This window comes from Lithobates pipiens, unplaced genomic scaffold (assembly GCF_037356315.1).
Source record: "Lithobates pipiens isolate NorthernLeopardFrog02 unplaced genomic scaffold, aLitPip1_a1.2 Scaffold_18, whole genome shotgun sequence".
Taxonomy (NCBI): Eukaryota; Metazoa; Chordata; class Amphibia; order Anura; family Ranidae; genus Lithobates; species Lithobates pipiens.
In genome coordinates this window covers 289,934,784-289,957,433 of record NW_027507758.1, presented here as the reverse complement: position 1 = coordinate 289,957,433, position 22,650 = coordinate 289,934,784, and the positions used below count along the sequence as shown (strand labels likewise).

The window sequence follows — 22,650 nt, the reverse complement described above, 5'->3', positions numbered from 1 at the left end:
TCAGCAGGTGAGAGGGTGTGTGGAGACAGGCTGGGGAGAGATACTAGTCAGTCCCTGGGTAGGCACTGGTTAGTATCAGAGCCAGATACACACAGGTTACATACGCCACGATCGTTAGAGCGAGAGCAATAATTCTAGCACTAGACCTCCTCTGTAACTCTAAACATGTAACCTGTAAAAAAAATGTAAAGCATCGCTTAGTACACAACAAAAAATGTTTTTTTTATGAATGAAACAGTTTCTTTCCAAAAAAAAGTTTGAAAAATTGCTGTGCAAATATCGTGTAACATAAAAAGTTGCAAAGACCACCATTTTATTCCATAGGGTGTCTGCTAAAACAATATATAATGCTTGAGGGTTCTGAGTAATTTTCTAGCATAAAAAAATTATGATTTTTGCATGTAGGAGAGAAGTCTCAGAATGGGCCTGGGTGGCAAGAGGTTAATTATCATAAATAATATACAAATAATTATTATAAGCACTGTGAGTTCCTCCTCTCAGTCTGCTGCAGAGTGTTCCAGCCTGTATTTATACTGGCTGCTCTGTATGTAGCTTCTGACAGGCTGCGCAAGGAGCCCCGTATCTCTGGGACCATAGATGATAGCAGCCCCACATTTTAACCAGTACTGGAGTGGGTCTTTAGCTACCTACCCCCCAAATGTGGGGTCTCTGTGACTCCTGATCGCCAAGCTACAATCCTCAAAGTCAATCTTTTTTTTTGGAGGGGGGGGAAATGGGCCTATCTTGAGAAAGGGGCCTGGAACTGCAGCTCCAATAGCCCCTATGTTAATCCGGCCCTGCATGGAGCATGGAGGTAGGAAACAACAAGGTATTTTAAGGCATTTGCAAGCAGAAAGCAATCACAAATTCTAACAGTATGGGGTTATAGGACAATAAAAAGATAAAAAAGGTAGGTGACTTCAAAGGGGCAACAGACTTAATGTAACAGACTTAATTTTTTATGAAAGTTTGATTTTTTTATTCAATCCTTGAAATATTAAACCATGTTTTCATTAGATAAAGCATAGCCTATGAACCATTTTCATCTCTGTTTAGGATAGGGTGTACAACCCTTTGACCTTCCTAGGCTTCATTGGAAGAAGAGGAATTGACTTGGGGCACACATAAAATACACTAACAATAGGGAAAGCTGATAAGCAGAAAAAGTTGTGCAGATTGCAAATTGAAAGTCATCCCATGAGCCAAGCTTTTGTAATTGGATTAACTAGATAGACTTGTGTCTTTTTTCAACCTGACTAACCATGTAACTATGTAAGTTACTGTCATACATGTCAAGTCACTGATATACTGTAGTTAATGTACCTATCTAAAAAGAAAACATTAAAAAATTTTTTTTTTTTTATAAAAGTAAAAGAAGGCAACATATAATTACTGCAATATTTGACACTGGTTATGTGGTTCAATGGATGTAGTAGCAATTCTCTATGAATTCTCAAGGTGCTCATCAGATATTTTGGTTCTAATTTTGCCCTTGGTGTGCTTCATCCTTGAAAATAATTGCTCACAAATACAGGTCCTGCCAAAAACTGATGAAATTAATAAGACAGGATTGTGAAGAGTGGGACATTTTTCTTTGGGAAGATAAAATTATAAAAGTACCGTAAAGAGACATTGTCAAATTTTTCTTCAGCCACATGTGTTCGCTAAGTGTAAATGCATTTTTACTAAAAAATCCTCCCCCAAAAATCTGTAGTTTAAGGAAGTTTATGATTTTGTGTTGGGTCGCATTCATAGACGCCTTTGGCCAAATGCCGCCCGTGAACTGCACATATGACAAAGATATCCCTGTCAGATAGGAAAGTCTTTAAATATGAATTTGTGTTTGTAACTCTTGCTCCTCCCTATCAGTACCCAGTTTAGACACACCTTCTTTAAGACTGAATTCATATTTTTGCAACATAAAAATAAACTCTTACCTCCCCCTCGCCCTATTGCACTATAGGCCATGGTATACAGCTACAATGCAGGCTTTGTTCCAAAGAGGAAAAAAACTTCTCTATAGACTGCATAATCAACACATTAATTATAAGCTCACTGCAGAGCAATGTGGATAAATGAGCTGACATTAACACCCGAGAACTACAAGATCACAGTCATGAAATGCTTAGGAACAGGTGATGATAGCAACAGGGATTCAATAAACAGTGGAAATCATTGTGACTTACATCTTTAGCTCTGTCAGCAGCATTTGCAGCAATAACAGATGTCTCATTGGAATCTTCAACAAGAGATACAATTTTCTCATACACATTGGAGGCATCAAGTGCTTTTTGGACCAATCCATTTGTGTCAACATTCTTCAAGTCACTGTTATTGGGAAAATTATAGTGTAAAGACTATGAATGTTTCTCTCCGAAAATAAAATCTGTCTAAGAAATATAATCAAGTCTGATCTATAATTACAATTTTCTTTACTATTTCCCGTTAAATGAAATATTTAGACCTAGCTGTAATGATGTGTTTTTCTCAGTGGAGCCAATTCTTTTTTAAAACCTAATTCCAATTAGAATATTTTTTTTTAGTTTTGCTCTTTTTTTCAGTTTGTGACCTCGCTGGGGAGAATTCAACTAACTTCATAAAAGATAATGGTGCTCCAAACAGGAGATTTAATTCTAATACTGTATAGGATTTCAACATAATTCAGTCTATTTTAGACAAATTGAAGGGGTTCACTCAAAACCGATATAGAGGTTGATTTACTAAAGGAAAATTTGGAAGGGAATTTTCCTTAGCTTACTGAATGTAGTAAAATTTCTATTTGTAAAGGTTACCCAATGTGCAAGGAAAATAAAAAAAAGACAATATTGTTGCTAACGGATAAATGGATGATGGCAGTGAGCAGAGCTTTACCTCATCCACTAAGTTAAGAAAACCTTGCTTGCAATGTGAAAATGTTTTTGCAAAGTAAAGAGTCTATTTACCTTTAGTAAATTAAACCCATAGAGTTGGGCTTTAAAGAACAGTATATCTAAAATATAAAATATTACTTACTTTTCATTAATGAACTATGGTGGCTATAATTCAACTATCTTGTGCATCCTGCTATACTATATCCAGACCTTTCTTGCAGGTTTGTATAATAAACGTCAACTTATAGTATTGAAGATTCTAATGTTGTGTTATCTTACCTTTTCAGCCCATCAGCTTGCCTTTGAAGTACAAGTGCATGATCTACAGCTTGCCGAACTAGGTCCTCAGCATTGTCAGATAAATTAGCTATTCTCTCCTGAAGTTCATTGTTAGCTCCATCTATTTCAGCATGGTGACCAGACATGTTCTATGTTAAAAAAATGAAAGTCAATATTAATAACTATTATCAAAATACTTATTTTACTATAATCCTAAAGGGCCAGTCCATACAAAATGTATATTTCAATTTTTGATAGATGATGAATATTTAAACCACCTAACAATTTCTAATATTTCTCAAGGACTCTGTTAGATCTCTAGGCTTATGTTCTTTGGTCTACATATCTAATGTGATTATATGAGGATTTCCACTTTCTCTGTTTACTATGTGGCACTACCCCCGTATCAGCCACTAATTAGGATAGGTCCCTTGTCTTTGCATCCAAGCATTTGTAGTGGATATTAAAAAATAGAAAGTCTTCATTTTATTAGTTGTTGAAAATCACCTCACACTTTTCATCCTCATTACTCTTGCTTTCTATGTGCAGCAAAAAACTATACATAAAAAACCTCAGACCCTCTAACACACTAGGTTGCATGTACCAACATATATCACAGGAAATCACTGAAAGTAATACATAGTACCCACCCGGTAATAGTGTTACATCAAAGAAAACAGGCACCAAACCAGGTAGTAAATTCAAACGTAATATATTGTCACCTAATATGGTTAGTAACTAGGCAGGCATAAAATGAATTAACAATGGTTATAACACAGTTTAGCATACAAAGGGAATAGCAGAAAGGACTAGGCATAAAATGACATTTGGCATCCAGATCAGAAGAAACAGTAGTAAGGCCACCACCTCAAGTGCATCAGTGAGCAGTAGTAAAGTTTAATCTACCGAGTACTGGAACTATACTGCCAAAGTGTATTTATGGTGGTGATGCTAGTCCCAAATTGACTGGATATGCACTGTCCAAAAAAAAAGGAAGGATAGTAGAGGAGGGAGGGGAGCAGGGGAACAAAGAGGACTTGCAGAATCATTTTTACAGAAGGAGCAGTGCTTTGAGATGTTCTTCTGCCGGCTATTGTTAGGGCCCTTTAGGAGCATTTTTGCACTTAACGATACCCAGTTAACCTGCATGCAGTATAGATACAGTATGGGTATGGAATAGTCTCAATACAGGTGCAAGGTACTTGTGGTTTAGATGCAGTAAAGTATAATGTAGTATAGGGTTGGTATAGGTACAGTGTAGATTTGTAAAAAGTGCAGTATATGGTGCAGTATGGATTGGGTACACTTTTTTTTTGCTCTCAGTGGCTTAGTCGCTATCAGCAATGGGTGAATAGCCCTCTCACCAGTCTCTGGGATGCTTCAACAACTTCTTGCTGTAGAAAGGAGGCCTCCTCGGTCTCTCCCCTAAAGCCTTAGGTGATCAGTGGTTGGAAGCAGAGGGTGAGTGGATGCTCCAGGCTCCCTGTGACAGCGGTGCAAGTGCTGCGATGTGGACAGTGCTGCACTGCCCCCGGATGTCCACACTTTTCATCAGATTTTCTGCTGATTTTTTCCTTCAGATTTACCAAAACCATGTTGTAGAAGGGCCTCCCTGATTGACACTCCTAAGGTTTGACCTCATATTATATGGTTTTGGTAAATCCGAAGGAAAAAATCAGCAGAAAATCTGATAGTGTGTATGGGGCTTCAGTCTCAGGCTCGAATCACTGCTGTTATGGTCTTCTGCTGGCAGGCCAATATTCAGACAAATGTGCTCTATCTCTAACTCCCTCACCGTCAAGAAGAACAAACTACAACTCCCAGGATTTTCAACGCTCTGCATAGAAGTATATGGGCTTGCTTGGCTTTAGCACTCCTACTGCTGACCGAAGGAGAATGGTGCAGCATATCATCAGTATCTCAGTAGAGGGAGAGGAGAATACAAGGCAATGGGGGTTATTTACAAAAGGCAAATCCACTTTGCACTGCAAATGCACTTGAAAGTGCACTGAAAGTGCACTTGGAAGTGCAGTCACTCTAGATCTAAAATGAGTGGAAGCTCTGCTGATTTTATCATCCAATCATGTGCAAGCTAAAATGCTGTTTTTTTTTTTCCTTGCATGTGCCCCTCGGACTTACAGTGACTTTACTTCCAAGTGTACTTTCAGTGCACTTTCAAGTGTACTTGCGGTGCAAAGTGGATTTTCCTTTCGTAAATAACCCCCAATGCCTCCTTCTACATAAGCACCTGGCTACACCTACAATATATTATGATGAATTAAACAGGAATTGCTGAAACACAAAAGGTATTGGTAGTGAGAGGACACAAATCTCTGAGGTGGACAGGAACAGAGTTGGGGTCTAATGCAGCGAGATCACACCGTTAAAGTATTCATGACATATAAAATGTTTGTGTCTTCCTTTATGTCTTTACTTTGCCTGCCAAACTCCAATGATATTTAAAATATCACTTTTTGGATGGCCTGACACTTTAGGTTGGTTATTGCATGGCTATTATATATTTTTTACATTGTTCCTTAAAATGTTCATACTTTTTTTCTCACTTCAGCATTCAAAAGTATTTTATATGCATGTGAAAGCATTCAACTTAAAGTAATACTAAAGGATAAAAGGTTATTTTTTAAAATAACAAACATGCCATACTGAACCTGCTCTGTGCAATGGTTTTGCACAGAGCAGCTCTGATCCTTCTTTCCTGGGTCCCCCGCTGGTGCCCCGGCTTCTCCCCCCTGCTGAGTACCCCCCTAGCAAGCTGCTCGCTATGGTGGAACTTGTGCGTGCTCACTCCCTAGCCCTGCTCTGTGTTTCTGTAAGATGTGACTTAGCCCTGCCCCTGCTCCCTTCTCACTGACTGTGACTGACAGCATCGGTAGCTGATGGCTCCTGCTGCTGTTTCTGAGCCTATGAAGAGCAAGAGAACTGGAAGAGCATCCGTTCTCGTGCACATAGCTGGATCGAGGTCAGGCTCAGGTGAGTATTGTAGGGGCTGGGGGAGGGGAAGCTGCATCCGGAAGTTTTTTTTACTTTCATGGATGTAATGCATGAAGGTAAAAAACCTTCAGCCTTTAGAGTCACACACATATATATATAATATATATTATATGTGTAAATAATTGTATTAATATGTTTTAATTTACTGCCATATTTACTTATTACATTTTTTTACTTTGCTTCCTGTTTGATAATGCAGCAGAGTGGCTGTGCATAACTCTTTTTCGCTGTATGCAGGTCTAGCAGTCAGGTCCGACTGATTAAAAACAATTTCCCTGATTTAGTGTAGTAAATAGAGGTAGACATAGGGATAAGTGCAGTGAAATTAAACTAAATTTACCGACTTAGAAAATTAAATGTGCCCCAAGTACGCTTTAAACATCCAAGCATTTGTAGTGGATATTAAAAAATAGAACGTCTTCATTTTATTAGTTATTGAAAATCACCTCACACTTTTCATCCTCATTACTCTTGCTTTCTATGTGCAGCAAAAAACTATACATAAAAACTTGTCTCTATTAATGTTTTTAAGCCATGTACATGGTTCTAACTCATTTTGCTCACTATGTATTTACCAAATAAGATGTTACTTGGTATGCTCCAGACCTGAACTTGCCACAGAAAAGGGTTTATATAATATAATTTTACATATATTCTCATCTGTCCAAATGTTCATACATACTAAACGAATAATTTTCTTTAGCACTTTGCAGAGCCCCGTAAAATGCAAATGCATGTATTTGTCCCCATTTTCACATCACTGTACCTTGATCGTGTCATTAATATCTTCAATGATCACATGGGTATTGTTTAATATTGTCCATCCTTCTTTCAAGGCATCATTGGTAGATGTTGCTGCTTCATTCACAGTTGTTATCCGTTCCTAGTGGAGAATTTACATTTCATTAGGACATTAAAATTTACAAGATTATTAGGATCAATGAGCAAAAGTGCCGAAACCCAAAGCAACTAACTGGAAATACTTTTGCATAAGACTGCATATCGTTTTGTTTTTTAAAAATTTGTTGATTTTTTATATCTCTTTTAATCTGTATAACATTTTTATTTGACAAATATAGAGTGAGGCCGCGTACACACGCGCGGACTGTTCGCCCAACCTTGTTCGGCAAACAGTTTGTCAAACAGTCCGCTCAAAATTTGCATGAGCGGACTTGCCCACACACGAGCGGACTGTTTGACGAACAAGGTTGGGCAAACAGTTCGCTCAACTTTTGAAATGAACGGACTCGTCCACGTAAGGAGGAGGCAAATCCGCCCATTTCGAGCGCGTGTACAGGTAGGCGGGGCCCGCGAAGGAGACGTCGCGGGCTCCGCCGCCTGGAATGGGCTTAAAGGGGAACCCCAACGCCGAAAAAAATCGGCGTGGGGGTTCCCCCCAAGTCCACACCAGACCCTTGTCCGAGCACGCTACCCGGCCGGCCAGGAAAGGGGGGCGAGCGAGCGCGCCCCCCCTCCTGAGCCGTACCAGGCCGCGTGCCCTCAACATGGGGGGGTGCCTTGGGGAAGGGGGGGGGCCGCACGGCCCCCCCACCCCAAAGCACCTTGTCCCCATGTTGATGAGGACAAGGGCCTCTTCCCGACAACCCTGGCCGTTGGTTGTCGGGGTCTGCGGGCGGGGGGCTTATCGGAATCCGGGAGCCCCCTTTAAGAAGGGGGCCCCCGGATACCGGCCCCCCACCCTATGTGAATGAGTATGGGGTACAATGTACCCCTACCCATTCACCTGTGAAATAAAGTACAAATAAAAACACAACACAGGGGGAAAAAATATTTTATTGCACAGCCGGGGGTCTTCCGTCTTCGGGGGTCTTCTCGCCGGACTCCTCCGCTATGTGTGTGTAGCTCTTTTGCCAGCGGAGGAGCCCGGCTTTCTTCCTCCCCGCCGCCGGCCTCTTCTTCCGACTTCGGGGGTCTTGTCCCCCTCTTCGGTTCTTCTGCCGGGCCACCGCGCCTGGTCCGGTGGCCCGGTCTTCTGTCGCCGTCTTCCGTTCTTCTGTCGCCGCCTTCGGTTCTTCTGCCGGGCCACCGCGCCTTCTTGTAGCTCTTTTACAGGCGGTGGCCCGGTCTTCTGTCGCCGTCGCCGCCTTCCGTTCGTGTTCTTCTTCTTGTTCTTCTTGTTCTTCTCCTGGAGATGTTGACTCGACGAGCTCTCCGGCCGGAATGCCGGGGACGCGCTGTGCGGTCACTTATATAGTGACAATGGGGCGGGGTCACATGGTATATGTCACATGGGTTGGTCACATGGGTTGATGTCACATGGGGACTATGACATCGTAAGGGGGCGGGGTCACCATGTGACATCAACCCATGTGACATATACCATGTGACCCCGCCCCATTGTCACTATATAAGTCACAGCGCAGGGCGGCTCTGGCATTCCGGCCGGAGGGAGCGACGTGTCAACATCGCCTGGAGAAGAACAAGAAGAACAAGAAGAAGAACACGAACGGAAGGCGGCGACAGAAGACCGGGCCACCGCCTGTAAAAGAGCTACAAGAAGGCGCGGTGGCCCGGCAGAAGAACCGAAGGCGGCGACAGAAGAACGGAAGACGGCGACAGAAGACCGGGCCACCGGACCAGGCGCGGTGGCCCGGCAGAAGAACCGAAGAGGGGGACAAGACCCCCGAAGTCGGGAGAAGAGGCCGGCGGCGGGGAGGAAGAAAGCCGGACTCCTCCGCTGGCAAAAGAGCTACACACACATAGCGGAGGAGTCCGGCGAGAAGACCCCCGAAGACGGAAGACCCCCGGCTGTGCAATAAAATATTTTTTCCCCCTGTGTTGTGTTTTTATTTGTACTTTATTTCACAGGTGAATGGGTAGGGGTACATTGTACCCCATACTCATTCACATAGGGTGGGGGGCCGGTATCCGGGGGCCCCCTTCTTAAAGGGGGCTCCCGGATTCCGATAAGCCCCCCGCCCGCAGACCCCGACAACCAACGGCCAGGGTTGTCGGGAAGAGGCCCTTGTCCTCATCAACATGGGGACAAGGTGCTTTGGGGTGGGGGGGCCGCGCGGCCCCCCCTTCCCCAAGGCACCCCCCCATGTTGAGGGCACGCGGCCTGGTACGGCTCAGGAGGGGGGGCGCGCTCGCTCGCCCCCCTTTCCTGGCCGGCCGGGTAGCGTGCTCGGACAAGGGTCTGGTGTGGACTTGGGGGGAACCCCCACGCCGATTTTTTTCGGCGTTGGGGTTCCCCTTTAAGCCCATTCCAGGCGGCGGAGCCCGCGACGTCTCCTTCGCGGGCCCCGCCTACCTGTACACGCGCTCGAAATGGGCGGACTTTCCGAGCGGGAACAGTCCGCTCATTTCGAAAGTACAGCGGACAAGCCCACACACGGGCGGACTGTTCGCTCAAACACAGTTTCAGCGGACAGTTTTTCGGAATTTCCGAAAGACTTTGTCCGTCCAACTGTCCGCTGAAACTGTCCGCTGAAAGCCCACACACGAGCGGACTGTCCGCCCAAACACTGTTCAGCGGACAAGGTTGGGCGAACAGTCCGCCCGTGTGTACGCGGCCTGAGTGTAATGTGAATTCTAAGTAAAAAGCATTCTTGGCTTTTTAGTAAGCAGCTCGTCCCTTATGCATGTAGTCTTAGCAGACTATTTTAATCCTCTGTATCTGTGAAGGTTCTCATTTATCCAGATCATGGAATAGCTAGTAGAAATTAGCAATATTTAACTTGACTTGTTCTGAGTTCCCCGAGTTTCAAGAAGATGCCTAGGCATTGAATAATTGTAGAGTAACTTGGAATATGTAGTGATATGGAATTGCAAAGACTTTTCCAAAAGAAACAAAAGACCCAACATAGGAGGGCAAATTCTGCAGTCTAAAGCCTTGTATACACGATCGGATTTTCCATAGACAAAACCTCTGACTTGTATTTGAAGGCGTGTGCCTGGATTTTTTCTTGCATACAAATGGCAAGGAACTGTTGGCCAACAAACACGAACGTAGTGACGTCCTACGTGGTTTTTCAGCTCTTTAGCACCACCCTTTGGGCTCCTTCTGCTAATTTCACGTTAGTAGAAGTTTGGTGAGTGTTGATATGCGTTTTTCATTTCGTGTTTTTCATTTTGTGCTTTTCAGTTCATTTACTAATATTACTAATATAATATTATTTACTTGTAACTTTTTTACTTGTATAATTATTTATTTACTTGTTGTTAGTTTGTATAGCACTGCACTCATCTTTATGCATATTCAGTTGGAGTTTTTGTATTTGACTTTTTAGTGCTGGCAGCTTGTTGTATTTCACTATATTTTATATTTATTTTATAATTAATTTCTTTCATTTTCTAGCGCAGCGTTAGCCCACTGTTGGTTTGTTGAAAACTATTTATTAATAGCCTTGGAGTTATTGCTTTGACCCCACTCCAGTCCAGGAACAGGAGGAGGAGGAGTTCTTGGACCACATATTGGTTCCTTTATTAATCCTAAGCAATAATGTCATATGCCTTTGCTGCGGGAGCTCCAGGAGAATAATCCAGATGTTTTTCGGAATTATCTCCGGATGACAGACCCCTGCTTTCACCAACTATTGGCATTGTTGACCTCCTATATTAAGAAGCAGATTACATGCATGAGGCTTTTATTTTATTTTTTGGTTGAATAACAATGATTTAATTTGTTATATTTTCTATATTTTTGAATGCACTTTTTGGTTAAGTTCTATTGGCAGATAGCATCTCTAATGTATTTGTTTTCTTTTTTTAATGCACAATAAAAAAATTGTGTAGAATAATAATTTTACTTCAAATTACATTTTGAGAGTAGGCAGTCACATTTAAAAAAATACAATGTAAAATTGACAAGGGACACCAACATAGTTGTAACTTTGATCTTAAAAACCAGGGGATAATGGTGTTGTGGTAACTCCCCCCCCCCCCCCCCCCAAAAAAAGCATAATATTATTCTTGATATCACAAGAAATAAAAAGCCTTTGAAAAATCATTTGCAATAACTCCATCAGTATCACCAGCGAAGCAGCTTCATTATTATCCCATTAAAGAAGAAGAGAATGTCTGCAGAAAAATTTTAAAACCTGCCATCCAACATTTGTTTGCAGAAAATTCGACAACAATTGTCCGATGGAGCGTACAAACGGTCGGATTTTCTGCCAACAGCCTGTCATCACACATTTCCAATCAGAAAATTTGGTCGTGTGTACGCGGCTTTAGATTCAGTAGGTTTTCCTACACTTAAAGAAAAAGGGAAATTCCTTCAAGAACAGTGAGGTGTATTTTTTGAACAGAGAAGACAATTCCTTACTATTCCCAATACCACTTATAGTGCCACTCAAGGTGTTCTGGTAGATCCGGTGTACACAGAAATATAAGGGTGCAAGAAAGCGGGGAAGTATAAGTGGGTGAGAGACATCCCACACACCACTAGCTCAACAGGTAAAAAGAAATGTGATCGGCCCCAGCCTTGAGCTCCTCCTGAGCCCTGTCACTGATGCATTTCACCCTGCCCATTGGGGCTTAATCATAGAGATGAAGGAGTGGAGCAAGATAATTCTATTTATACATAATCAACTGCTTGTAAGGCAAAAGTTTAAATGTGCAAGGAACACATGGAAACAATGTTGAAAAAAGTTTATTTTAAAGAGATAGCTGCATCTCTATGATTAAGCCCCGATGGATGGGGCGAAACGCATCAGTGACAGGGCTGAGGAGGAGCTCAAGCCTGAGGCCGTTAACATTTCTTTTTACCTGTTGAGCTAGTGGTGTGTGGCACTTCTCATCCCCTCATACTTCCTTGCTTTTGAGAAGATAGTTGGTTCACATCTCCGTTAAAGAGATTTGACAACAACTCACACCTTTAGCCATCCAAAAGGCTTTTCGACAGCAGCAATGGAATTATTTAACTAGGACAGGGTGGTTACACGGCTTTTAAACCCAACATCATGTTCTTGGACAATTAGCATCTATAAATCCCATGGTGATTGGATTAAGGTGTTTAAGAAGTGGATATAAATGCTAAGATATCTTCTTGACACTCATTGGAACAGAAGAATTGGCTTAGAAAAGCTATGAAATGCCTTCAATGTTACAGAACACGTCCAGTTAAATGTGACTGATGATTTCTAGTTGTCAATCCATTGGTTAAGAAATTACCATAGCAGAGTGGAAGTATCTGACCTCTCATTCAGGTTTGCATTAGTACACGATAAATATATAAAAATATATAAATAAGAGACTTAGTACATACATTGAACTGCAGATAGTAAGTGTAGATATTCATATATAATATGAATATCTACCTGATTAAAAGAAATGCATGTTTTTAATACTGAATAGAATAAATTAATAGGGAAAATATATTAAAAAGACACAAAATCCTGAAAACAAACACTCTGGTATTTAGGGGGTTACCACATGCCACCTTTCTTTGCATTATGGTGTTAAATAAGCTTTTTGCATTTATTTCTAGCCATAGAACTTGTTAACTCGATATTAAAAAAATTAAGTGTTGATGTATTATGTTGTGATATGTGAAGGAAATATGAATAACACCTTGGAATAAAATACATTTTTTAATACAAATGTGACTGGCTGTAATAAAAAAAAAAAGTATGAAGCCTGTTCTAATGGAGAAAGAATATCCTATGTAAATGACATTGCCCCTAGTAAGAGTAAGATTGCCCCCATGTAGAGAGATCAGTCTGTTAATGGGAGACTGGCAGGTGTTGTAAGGAAAACCCCCTTTGAATGAGACTCCCATGACAAAGAAAGACTGCCCACAAGAGTATTCAATGAGTAGACAATGTATCAGAGATCATTGAAAAATGCCTTGTAAATAGAGAATACTTTTTGGAGAGAGTCTGCCATATAAGATATTGCTCTGTTAAACAGACTTTACTGTTAGAGAATGGCTCCTAGGGAGAGACTGCTATATGGTAAATACTGTCCTCTTAGCCCTTGTACACACAGTCGGAAATTCAGGCGGAAAATGTCCGATCGGACCGTGTTGTTGGATAATCCGACCGTGTGTGGGCTCCATCTGACTTTTTCTGTCGGAATGTCGGACCAACAAAGTTTAAGAGCTGGATATAACATTTTTCCGACAACATGAGCCGATCGGACTTTATCCAATCACTTGTAGAGAATTCCAATCGGATAAAGTGCCACGCATGCTCAGATCAAATTACGAGACCAAAGCTATTGGCTACTAGCCTGAACGTAGTCCCATCATAACGACCGAACGTCATCACGTTCCATACGATCGGATTTTCCGGCAACTTTGTCCGACCGTGTGTATGCAACACCAGTTTCGGACAAAATCCGTCTGAAAAAATACGCCGGATTTTGTTGTCGGAATGTCCGACCGTGTGTACAAGGGGTTAGAGACTGTCTTGTGAAAGAGAGAAATATCCTATTAGAGAATGACAGGTGAAAGACACCATAATCAGAGGATCAATTATGAGAAACTATCCTTCTAGAAAGAGGCTACTATGGTATGGAGCAGTGTTTCTCAACGCGTCAGGTCATGTTTTCAGGATTTTCCTCAGATGAAATGACTGTGGAAATTACTAAGGCAGTGAAACTGATCAAATCACCTGTGCAAAATGATGGAAAGCCTGAAAACATGACCTATTGGGGGGCCTTGAGGACTGGAGTTGAGAAACACTGGCATCTACAATGTGGACTGGGATGCTAAGGGGAGATTTATGTTTCATGTTGTATGCAGCTATACTTTTTGAAGAGTACATTTACAGTACACTTATTTATAACTCTATTTAGTTTAGTCTATTTAGTATTTTCATTGTTGAGAATACCATACCAAGATGTTTTGGCATGATATATGGCTTCCAAATATTTGCAAATGTGATATATATCTGTTTCTATTAAAATATTTATTAATTTCCCTTGCTGAGCGCTCGGTAATTTTGCACAGAGAATATTCTATGAATTGATCTAAAATAACATCTTGGTAGTTATAAGTTAATGTAGCGGATGACATTTTGGACAAAGTGTCATTCATGTGTAAATTTAGTTTTTTGCCTCAGAACGGTAATGGGGTTCTGAGGGTTCATTATGTAGGTTAACTTTGACATCAGTCTGGCTTGGCTGTGTTAGGGTTCTGCCTGGTCATGTGTACGGTGAGGTGCACATGACAGGCCAGAACCAGGCCTGGTTGGACGTTTTGGGTATCAGCTTCCTCGGAACCAATCAATGGGTGTTCCGGGCCCCGCTGAGGAGTCTGGGGAGGGGTACTTAAGATGTTGAGGTCATGTGTTACGGGTTGTTCGTTCGTGAGGCCCTAGTGGTCTGTTCCTGTTTCCTGGACCGGGGTAGCCCCGCGAGGGGTCCCGGTCACGGAGCGTTCGACGCTCTGCAACATGCTTCCATTGGTTAGCCCCAATAGACCCACCTGGTCTGGGGTAGGGATTCGTCTGTTCGCGAGTCTCGGAACCAGCTGGTCAGAGGTGCAGTAACTGAGGGAGGATTCAAGGTGTCCGGGTGTGCTCATGGCTTGGAGCTTGTGAAAGTGACCAGGGGAGGACTCTTCTGAGGAAGGCCAACAAGCTGGCATCCGGAGAAGTGCCTGGTTACTGAGTTGGGAAGGACATTGACGAATCCACGCTTTTTCCTGTACTATCAAGGAGACAAAGAACATTCCAGGTACTGAGGAAAAAGGTTCCTGTTCACTTTCAGTTACAATTTGATCAAGGTTAGAGATTTCACAAGTTTGGAACCAAAGTGCTGATTGCCATAATCTCTGGCTAGAGATTTGTTCAGCCTGGAAGTGCCCAGCTGCGAGTGGCTACTCTCTGGGCGGCAATAGAGACTTTGTTATGTCTGCAGTTCAAGGTGCCTGAGTTCTTCACTCTTGCCCTCTGTTCTCATACAAGACTGTGTTGTTGGATGTTACGCCTGCAAAATAAAACCTTTCAAATGGACTTTATTGTTGTCAGCATCCAAAGTTGTTGGGTGTCAACCCTGGGAACCCCTAGACGTGGAAGAACAAGCCAAGCGGAGGTAACCGGTAAGCCCACAAGGTTAAGGCTGCCCTGCAAAGGGTTACGGCTGCTACATTAATGAGCTGGTTGTTATTATTTTTTTCTTGCACAGAGAGAAAGAGAGATATTGTTGATAAGGAGATTAGTCAGATCAGTGATGTTATTACAATAAATAGAATTTTGCAGGAAAACAGTTATCCTCTTAGCTCTTCTGTGGAATATACTTCATACAAAAATTGATACTTCCTGGTGCAGCTCTACATCTAATGTCTGGTGTAGGTGTGGGCATTCCTCACTATGTCATTAGTTGATGATGCCCAGCACAAAAGGGTTACTCATGTGGTTATAAATCTAAGAAGGTACTCGCCATCTGGTCTGAAAAGAGGTTATAGGGAAGGGGTAGACAGAAAAGGAGAGGCACATATGAATGCTCATGGGCCAGCACAAGGACTGTTCTTAGAACTTTAGTTCCCTCACGTTTAGACTTAAATAAACAACTACATTGCAATTAACATTTTTCCATTCTGGATAGACATTGTAGGGTTTGTTTACTGGAGAGTGCAAAATCTGGTGCATCTGTGCATGATAGCCAATTAGCTTCTAACTTCAGCTTGTTCAATTAAGCTTTGAAAAAAAGTCTAGGTGATTTGGCATGCGATTTGACATGTAAAATCACATTCCAAATCGGCAGCTATTTCAATGGCACTGTCCAAATCAGTGCAGCGCCGCAACAATTCCTAAAAGTAGTTCCTCTACTACTTTTGGCGACTTTGGGTGCGATTTGTATAGACTACTGTGCAGGAACCCGCACAGATGCTGTCAAATCACCGCTGAAGTAGGACTGCATTGCTGGGTTGACATCTCGCAGCAGAGTGAGCCTAGGCTTAAACCTGGAAGTTGATTGGTTTCCATTCAGAGATTTACCAGATTTTACACTCTCTAGATTTAGTAAATCAACCCTGTATATAGATTCAATTTTTTTTTGCATTCTTCTTGTCTTTTGTAATGTCCTATAGTGAACAAAATCATCTTACATCTTGCATATGAAGCTTGCCGCTGTTTTCTGTGTTTTTATCAGTTGTTTGCATGGTGTTGTTGCGAGCTTCCTTTATGAACTCTTGCAGATCTGATAACTTCTTATAGTATTCTGCGATGGGTTCCAGTACATCAGGAAACAGAGACAGGGTATTGTTGTGTTTCTGCACCCAATCATCTTGGACCTCACTTAACACTGCAAAATTAGGATCACAAAGCAAAATGTAATACTTTACTGATTACTTGAAAATGTAACAACATATACTGTGTCCGTGACCTTAAAACATATCTATAGCCAAACCTTTTTTTTTTGTGAATTGGGTGAAAAGGATTTAGATCTCCTGTCAGGTTTTATTGCCAGAGGCCGCATTGGAGTGATTCACTTCCTGTCCAGTAAAAGGTCTCGAGGACAGATGTGACGGGAAATCATTTAATGCAACACTGACAGAATTAAAAATGCTTTTTATGCAGATCTTCATCCTTTACCCACAGATATAAGTTCCCTCCTCTCCTTCCCTCCTCTACATATGGAGCACACTTTTGTGTTTTGGGTGATTACCTATATACAAAACCTGCAACAAGGTACGCAGGGGGTGACAAAAAAGAGGGGTGGGGAGGGTGGAGATCTGCTTTAAGTGAGGGAATGCTATAACCTTTTTCAGCTTTTTATTGTTGTCTGTTTCCCTGTTGCAGATTTTGCCTCCTGTCCAGTTGTCACCAGCACACAAAGTAAGATGATGAGCTACCTCCAACACTGTTCGGGATAATAGTAAAACAGGGGTTCTATACCTTTCCCATTCTATCCAACACAAAAAATGTTTTGGGGATAGATACTCTTTGTGCGTTATAATCACAATAAAAGAAAACTACGTGTAAACAGCCAATTTCAGCTTAATAAATTATGCTGTATACAGATATTGCTAACACCCCTGACTCATCAAAATATTAATTCCATTGCCAGTTACATTGTGTTCTGTAGCCATCACATGTAAAAGCCCAGGAAGAAAAGAGGAAATTACCTGCCTAGTCCTACCTTAGATAGGAAGAGGGAAGATAACTGATATAAAGCATCACATGACCAGCAGGCCAAAAGTTCTTCTAAAACTTGGCCATGTCTGGAACTTTCTGAATGTCAAACAAAGTCATCAGTATAGATTGGGTGGAGATTGACCAAAATAAATGGTGGTTTACACATTTCAATTACTATAACTTAAAGAGCAATCTATGTAGATTACACTGTGTGAGGGTTTAGCTTGAATAAGAGCATGCACAAAGACCTTCTAAGCCCTTGTACACACGGTCGGACATTCCGTCGGAATGTGTCCTATCGGACCGTTTTGTCAGATATTCTGACTGTGTGTGGTCTCCATTGGACTTTTTCCATCGGAATATCCGACGGACCAACTTTTCCAACTTGCCGGTAAAATTTTCCGACAAAATGCTCCGATCGGACCTACTCCAATCATGTGTAGCCTACTCTGACAGACAGTGCCATGCTCAGATCAAATTCCTAGACCAAAGCTATTGGCTACTAGCCTGAACGTAGTCCCGTCGTAACGAAATAACGTCATCACGTTATGCACAATCAGATTTTCCGACAACTTCGTCCGACCGTGTGTATGCAACATCACTTCCGGACCTCTTTCGGAATTAATCCGTTGGAATTACTCCAACGGATTTGGTTGTCGGAATCTCCGACCGTGTGTACAAGAGCTTAGACACTTTTATTCATTCAAAAGAATATAAACCTGTTTTCGCAATGGGGTTATTTCCAGTATAATTTATAATTGAAAATACAGGTGTCCCACCAGCTCTGAGCTGTTAATTTCACAGATAGGCTTCTCCATATGCACATGACCCTCAAACAGGCACTTCTTATTCTTAGACCAGGTGAAATCCTGGCCTGGAGTGGAAGGCACCAAGTTCACCCTCAACTTCCCTGGCCAGGCTCAAACCACAACAAACCATCATTTTTTATACTAGGCAATGGTTAAAACCCCAACCAAACATTTTTGACATCTGTGTCTTATTCAAGAGTTTTGCTTTCATTTCCTGTCTAAAACAGAAAGTGATGGAAATTTCTCCAAAGTATGGTGGGTCCCTGCTTTAACAGCTATCACTGGAGCAAGCATCTCCAGTGGAAGATTTTAAATCTATTCCTGTTCTGCTGACAACTCAACATTTTGGATTTTGCCTCACTTTTAGCCTTGGTAATTCTCCCCACAGGGGACACAAACATCAATATAAATCTGAGAGAATCTCTAACCCCTCCACACTACAGCCAAAACAAAAAAGGTTTTGCCTTAAGATACACTTCATCAGGTATCTCATATCACATTAACAAAACATGGAAAAGTCATAGAAAATAACCAATGCTAATTGCAGGTTTTAATCAATGTTCACTTCTATATGCACTCAGTTAGGTAAAATGGTGATCAATTTAGGAATTTTAGTTAATTTAGTTTTCATTTGTGGTGCGACAACTAAGCTTAAAGTGTACATCCAAAAGTTTTTTTCTTAAAGTGGAAGTAAACCCTTCTATCGTTTTCAGTCAAGGAAGCTGCCATCTTGGCCTATAATGATTCTTCAACTTCCATAATGCTGCACATGTGATCAGTTATGAAATCAGCTATTGGAAGGTTTTGAAAGTTTGGTTGAGAGCACAACCAATGTGAAAGTTTGCATTTCCGGCTTGCCGGGAATATACCGTAAGTGTTTTTTGAAACTGGGTTTACTCCTGCTTTAAGTCTTGTCATATTTCTACTGCTACCTAGGGCTCCAATAGACAGCTGTGCCTTCATTTTCTGTCCTGTAGACAAGGTTCTACCAAACAGGAAGTGAAGAGAACTATCCAACAACAACATGGACAGAAATAAAAATTCTTCTCTTTGGTAGAGTAGAGGAAGGTAAGAAGGCCTGTAAGATTTTCATTTTTGTCAATGTCCATGTTGCAGATTTTCCCTCATTTCCTGTCTGGGTATACTGTTGTCAGATAGCAGAAAAAAAACTAATTAGGCAGAAAACCCCCATTAGTATAATAAACAAATGCAGAGAATTTAACCGGTCATACATGGATTAAAATCATCAAGGACCGAACGTATTTCGTCGTATTGGCACTGTGGTTGAACAGAAGTTAATCTTCTGATTGGCTTCTGTTTATTCAGCCTGTTGGAAAATTTCGACACAATTGGCTATAGCCTGCAGCACTGATAAATGTATTCTGATGATGGAGAAGTCTCCCCACTACCAGAATACACAGCGGATTCTCCTTGAATATGTAGATGGGGGAATCAGGTCAACCTGACTTATTAAGGGCTAGACTTAGGAAGGTGCTAGCTGAATTCCAGACAGAGCTTTGCATTTCCCCTCACTGATAATGACAAGAATCATGCTGGTACTTTAATATGGTGTAAACAGTGACTCACTCTACACTACATAACATCCAAATAAAGAAAAGAGATATGCTCATAGTGGCACAACTAATCCAATGTAATGAACCCACAAAGCAACAGCATGTGTAATAAAGGTTAAAATGATGGTCATTTCAGCAGATTGCATTTGTTAACATGCTTCCTTTTTTATGTGTCTACTTACAGTCTTCTGCATTTTCTGCTTCTTCTTGCACCAGATTTTTTTGACTATCAAAGTTAAGTACTGACAGCTCCTTTAGCATTTTCTCTGCATCCTTTAAGTTTTTAACACGATCTGTGGGGCTCACATCACCTTGCAGGGATTCGTAATGCTTTAGTTTAACAAGTGTTTCTGTGGAAAGAATGGGACTACAATCAGATTATTTCATGTATTGTATACAGGCACACAACCTGGCCCCCATTAACACCACAATGTACTTTTGTTGGTTTACATAAATTCGGCCTAGTGTATCAGGCACAGCCTTTTTGGAACTGCAAGATACAGCCTACACTGGCTGCAGCGCTCCAATACCCCATGTAAGGCAGGTTTCAGAGGCAGTCTTGCTCTGCCTAACCTTTATGTATTTTTATGTCTTGTATTAAATGACATCAGGTTATAATTTTTCCTTTAGAATGTTGACATCTAGTGGTAGTTTTGGGGCACTGCAACGTGTTTACTAATTTGCTTTGGTATCTTCCTCTGTCCCTCCCCTCCTGCTTAGTGCTATTTTAGTTTAGTCCGAGCTTGCCTATCCACACATCGTCTATGTTTCCTCAGTCCCCCAGTCATTGTTATTTTCAGAGACAGGACTCATGAAATCCATTATCTTCATACACTTCAAAAGACTGGAAAACAGCCTCTGTATGGCAATTAGCTGAATTAAAATTGTGTTGGATTCAACGTCTTTTTGGAAGAGTTAAGGTGTCTGTGGATGGTGCCAAGTCAGCAGGTGGCCATATTGTCTGAACAGACGGGGTCTAAAGTTGTATGGGAATGCATAAAGCAGAATTTGAGACAGGAGAAGTTTAAAGTAGCAGGAACTTTAATACACAGGTTGTGGCCCTAATCAGGAGGTGCTAGACCATCTTCCTCTGAACTCCATCTGCCAGGTTCATCTCTGTTAAAAATGTGAACTAAAGGCACACAGGACTCAAGGGGAGCTAACATTTAACGAAAGGTTATTGCAAAAAAAAAAAAACAGCAATTTTCTAGAACGTGTTCAAAGGGGTATAAAAAAGGTAGAAAAGTACAAGATAAAGGTCTCTTGCAGTATTTTACTTTTTACTGTGCTTCTAATGTCAGATACCAAAAGTCATATGAGGATTGAGGAGCATTGAGCAATTCACTTGGCTCTTTAGGCAGCACTCAGCTGAGTTGGGTCACTCATGTGAACAGAGGGCCCACATGGCTAGAGAATAAAAAGAAGCTACCCAGGAAGAGCTTTTTTTTTTTTTTTAGAAACTACTAACTTATTTCTGCGTATATAGTATATCCTTTTTCTTCTGCCTGCACACTGACTAAAGTATCTGCTTACTGTACTGTGACTGTTGATAGCTGTCCTATTTTGATTACCCACTGTTGCTTTGGCACAATACAAACACAGAAGTAAATGCCATATCCTTTGCAATGTAAGTCTATACTGTAGTTATTAATATCACTGAATAATTCATGAATAGCTAAAAAAATAAAAAATGCAATTAAAAAAAAAATCTTACTATGCATTTTTAATTAATTAATTAGATGTTAAACATTGCTATATGTTGTCTATAACTCTCTTTCTCTCTTTATATATATATATATATATATATATATATATATATATATATATATATATATATATATATATATATATATATATATATATATGTATATATACACACCTGTACAGTAAATCTGTATTGTTAGAGACTCATACCTTGTATGAGTGAAGTTTTTTAGCATTGCGATTGTGTGCCTAAATAGATTCTACATATTTAGGGAATCTATTATCTATATTAAAATTCACTGTGCATTTTATATCACTTATGCTATGAACTAAAACACTTCCCTGATATGTTGACAAACTATTAGAGCAATACAAAGGAACCGGTATATTAAATCATTAGTTTGACAGATAATTCCCGCATATTTGCTTCACTATATGCATTGCGCAGTGAAACAAAAAGATGTAGACATTATTATTGTCATTTATCATGTTTATTTATTGTACTTAATGTCACTTTCCTTTATACAGAGTACCAACTTGGCTTTAAATGATACTTTTCTATAGAAATGATACTGTTTTAGTGGCTGGGAGACCTCTGCAGTGTGAAGAAGAGGTCATATAAAACAGCTGCAATACAAGACAGCACAGAGTGAGCCATCCAAACCACAGAGACAGGATGTTAGGGAGTTCAATAAAGTGATGAACTGCAGCCTTTCCCCATCTGACTTTAGAGAGTCAGTGTGCCTTGGGAGGAATCAAATTTGTCTGCTTATAGCAGGAATATTTCATACATTTGGGCATTGCCAGACAGATATCGGCTACAGTCTCTAGGAGAATTGTGTCTGAAATAAATGGCAAGAGGTCTTACAGTTTCAAGCAGATGTTTGGGAACTGTTTGGAAGTACACAAACTTATGCACAAATAGATCCCAAAATATTTTCTAATAGTCAAAAAAAAAACAACAACAAACATACAACAAAATAAATACAATTCTTGAATTGATGCTTGGTTGCCATTATTAGTCTTCCTGTATAACTCAGGGAGGCATGGGCACTCAACAAGCATGTGGATAGCAGGTGTCCAGCACTAATTATGTACATTCATGTTTCAGGTAAGTGGTTCACCAACTAAAGAAACTGAGTCATTATATTAAAACAAAGACACTGTAAGGTATAATATACAGGCAGTTATAACTGAACATACTTGCCCCTTCCATTATGACCACATTCTGGGCCACTCTAATGGGTATATTTCTGACATTTGTGTATTATATCAAGGTCATCCACTCCCTTCTGCTGCCCACCTATTCTTATGCTGAGCATTGGCCTGTTGGAATGTGCAGGATGCATTAGGG

The 22,650-nt window shown here is 40.9% G+C and overlaps 1 protein-coding gene across 1 annotated transcript in view; it reads right to left on the bottom strand.

The window, feature by feature from the left end:
* LAMA4 (laminin subunit alpha 4) overlaps positions 1-22,650 on the bottom strand; it is a 183,996-nt gene that overhangs the window by 61,282 nt on the left and 100,064 nt on the right. The window contains exons 12-16 of the mRNA XM_077487095.1: positions 19,775-19,942; positions 16,180-16,376; positions 6,928-7,044; positions 3,150-3,298; positions 2,187-2,328 (exon numbers count right to left, since the gene is read on the bottom strand). Coding sequence (XP_077343221.1) covers positions 2,187-2,328; positions 3,150-3,298; positions 6,928-7,044; positions 16,180-16,376; positions 19,775-19,942 — 773 coding nt within the window. The remainder of the gene's footprint in view (positions 1-2,186; positions 2,329-3,149; positions 3,299-6,927; positions 7,045-16,179; positions 16,377-19,774; positions 19,943-22,650) is intronic.